Source organism: Euleptes europaea, chromosome 17 (assembly GCF_029931775.1).
Source record: "Euleptes europaea isolate rEulEur1 chromosome 17, rEulEur1.hap1, whole genome shotgun sequence".
NCBI lineage: Eukaryota > Metazoa > Chordata > Lepidosauria > Squamata > Sphaerodactylidae > Euleptes > Euleptes europaea.
Genome location: NC_079328.1, coordinates 12912935 through 12916273, shown reverse-complemented (window position 1 = coordinate 12916273; position 3339 = coordinate 12912935). Strand labels below are relative to the sequence as shown.

General features: G+C 47.6%; 1 protein-coding gene across 1 annotated transcript; it reads right to left on the bottom strand.

Annotated features, from left to right (window-relative positions):
• Positions 1 to 972: 972 nt before the first annotated feature.
• Positions 973 to 3339, bottom strand: LOC130488872 (protocadherin alpha-5-like). The gene has a single exon (XM_056862546.1). It carries the CDS (start codon positions 3337 to 3339, stop codon positions 973 to 975), a length of 2367 nt encoding a protein of 788 aa, XP_056718524.1.

Sequence of the window (3339 nt, the reverse complement as noted above, 5' to 3'; positions counted from 1 at the left end):
GATACTCAGCAGCATCAGCCAACAAGAGGCTGTGGAAGGAGGGAGGAGAGTTGGCTGGAAGGAAAGTGTCACAGCCTCAGACAGGGCTTGGGGAAGACCTCAGACATCTATAATTTAGGTACATAGGGCTCAGGGGCCTATAGAGAGCCAGGAACAGAACAAATATCCTGTGTTTCCTCAGGGAAATAATGGGTTAGTGATATGAAGGATTTGAGGGAAACATTCAAAGAAACAAGCTAATACTGTGTCAAGATTCTGAGATTCTTCGGTTTAGTGAGAAGTTCCAACAAAAAGCCTTCTTCCCCAGTCACCCACAAGAACAGTGCATAATTTATGTAAACCCATGTGTGAAATTATAACTTTACTGGAGCAGAACATCTACGCTCACCTTGTAACATTCCTTGACTTATCCGTTCAACCATTAAGTATAAGACCTTCTCACAAAGAGACAATAAATTGTGTGTGTGTTGTGAAAAGTAGTTGTTGGTATGAATCACTTCAGAAGTAAAACAAATTACCTCAGATTCCTATTCTATCTCCCCAGATTTCTGTAATACCAGCAAGTAGTCCAGCAGTTATTTGTTACCATTGCCTTACTGACCACTTGCAACCCACGCCATAACCAAATACAATTTGATGTGTGAACAGCGAACTGAGGAAAGTGTCACAGTTGGACCCTACCATTTTGTTGAATCAAACCTGCATATTCCTATTGTGTAAATATGCTTCCATTGACGGAAAGAACAGCTTTTTACCTCAGAGGAATGGGTCTTGCAACAGAGGAATGTGTGGGCATCAATGAAACAAAATGGTAAGATCCATCACATTACTTGCTACTCTATTTACTCAAAATGGATAATTACTGACACTAAGCCTAACTAAAATACTTTCTAGTTCAGTAGTTATTTACTAAAAGAAGTTCTTATTCAGAGTCACAGATATTGCATAATGCCTGCCAGGAGTAAATCGTAATTAATTACTAACCGTTGTGCAGAGCAAGTCCTGCTGTTTTCCATTCTCAGCACAAGCAGGAATGTTGGGGCTGAAGACCATGAGGTCGCTTTTGCCTCCAGGCTCCCCACTCACCCCTGCCAGGATGTGGCTGTGGCGATTGGAATACGACCAGCTGCCCACTTCACTGGCACACACCAGCGTGGCTGTGCCAGGGCCGTACACCATTGCTTCCTTGGCCTGGCTCTGGCATCGTAGCGCCACATACACGAGGATCACCAGCAGGAATAAGCTGGACACTGAGCAGATGGCGATGATCAGGTAGAGATTGGCGGTGTCAGCCAGGGGCTTTGCGTTTCCTGCTGTCCTGGGAAGTCGGGCATCACTTTTGATGGCCTGGGTATTTGCCACCAAAGACACACTCAGAGTGGCCGTGGCTGAGAGTGGAGGCTTGCCATGGTCCCTCACCAGAACTAGCAGATTCTGGCTGCTCCCACCCTCGACCTCATCCAGGATGCGCGTGGTGCTGATTTCACCGCTGTACAGTCCTACTCGCCAAGGACCACTGTTTGCTTCATGCAGTTCATAGCGAAGCCAGGCATTGTATCCTGAGTCAGCATCCAGGGCACGGATCTTGCCCAACATGTGTCCAGAAGGTGCGGGGATTACTAGCAAAGCAGGAGGCTCCTCCACTGGCTGTGACACTACAGGTGCGTTGTCATTCTCATCCACCACAAACACTTGCACTGTCACGTTGCCACACAAGGAGGGCAGTCCGGCATCCTTGGCCCTCACCTGGAACTCCAGCAGCTTCACCTCCTCATAATCCAAGGGCTGCAGGGCATACAGCTTCCCACTCTCTGAATGCACCGAGATGTAGCTCGACAGCGGCCACAGTTTCTCATCCAGCCAATAGCTGACCAAGGCGTTCTCGGCCACATCTGGGTCCGAGGCAGACACTGTGAAGATGTGAGCCCCAGGTGGGTTGTTCTCCTTCACGAAGACAGTGTAGGAGGGCTGTGCAAAAGTGGGTGTGTTGTCGTTCACATCACTGATTGGCACCAACAGGCTGCTGCTAGCGGACAGTGGGGGGTCCCCTTGGTCTTGGACCTTCACAATCAGCCCATACTCAGCTACCTGCTCACGATCTAAGGGCTCGGAGAGTACCAGCGAGTAATAATTCTTGAAGGTGGCCGTCAGCTTGAATGGGAACTTGGGGGGCCACAAAGAGCAATTTATTTTCCCATTGGCTCCAGAGTCTCTATCTGAGACACTGATCAAGGCCACCACTGTGCCAGGTGAAGCGTCCTCTGGAACTGGCACAGACAAGGATGACATGGACACCTCTGGCACATTGTCATTCACATCCAGCACCTCAATGACCACTTGGCAATGCCCAGACAATGAAGGGTTGCCTTTATCTTTTGCTACAATCTGTAGATCAAATACATTAATATCTTCAAAATCCACATTGCCATTTACTTTGATTTCCCCGGTGTTGGAATTTATGCTAAAAATCTTTTGAAAATTTGTTGGTACGTGGATACTAAAAGAATAAGAGATGTCTTTATTAATTCCTTCATCTAAATCAGTAGCATTGAGTGCAATAACCAGAGTTCCAGCAGATGCATTTTCTACCAATTTCACCATGTAAACTGACTGGTTAAAGACAGGGGGGTTGTCATTCGTATCCAGCACATTGATGACCAGCTGGACTGTGCCAGTGAGCTGTCGCTGGCCCCCATCAGTAGCTGTGAGTAATAATCGATGCACAGAGGTCATCTCCCTATCCAATGGCTTCTTTAAAACTAATGCTAAAGGTTTGTTGCGTTCATCTGTTTTGTGCTCTACAGTGAAGTATTCATTGGAACTGAGCTTGTAGGTCAGCAAAGCATTAGTGCCAATGTCCAAATCGGAGGCTCCTTCTAATGGGAATTGAGTACCAGGTACAGTTATCAGTTCTGCTATGCTCAGGGTTTGCTCACTTGCAGAGAAAATGGGAGCATTGTCATTTATGTCCCTGATCTCCACCTCTACATGGAAGATCCTCAGAGGTTTATCCACAATCACCTCCAAGTGAATTGTACAAATAAGGTTCTTGGCACACAGCTCCTCCCTGTCTATCCTGGAATTAACAAACAGAATCCCATTCTGCACATTTACCTCCAAATAATCCTTGTGGTCTTTGGAAACCATCCGGAACATCCGAGGCACCAGCTCGCTCACCTCCAGCCCCAGATCCTGGGCGATGCGGCCCACAAAAGTGCCATGCTGGGATTCCTCCGGCACGGAATAATGGAGCTGGCCGCTCCCCATTTCCCAGGCTGTGTGGAATAAAACCAGCTGCAGCAGCCGCCTCATCAAGCAATCTGCCTTCCAAGCAACCAT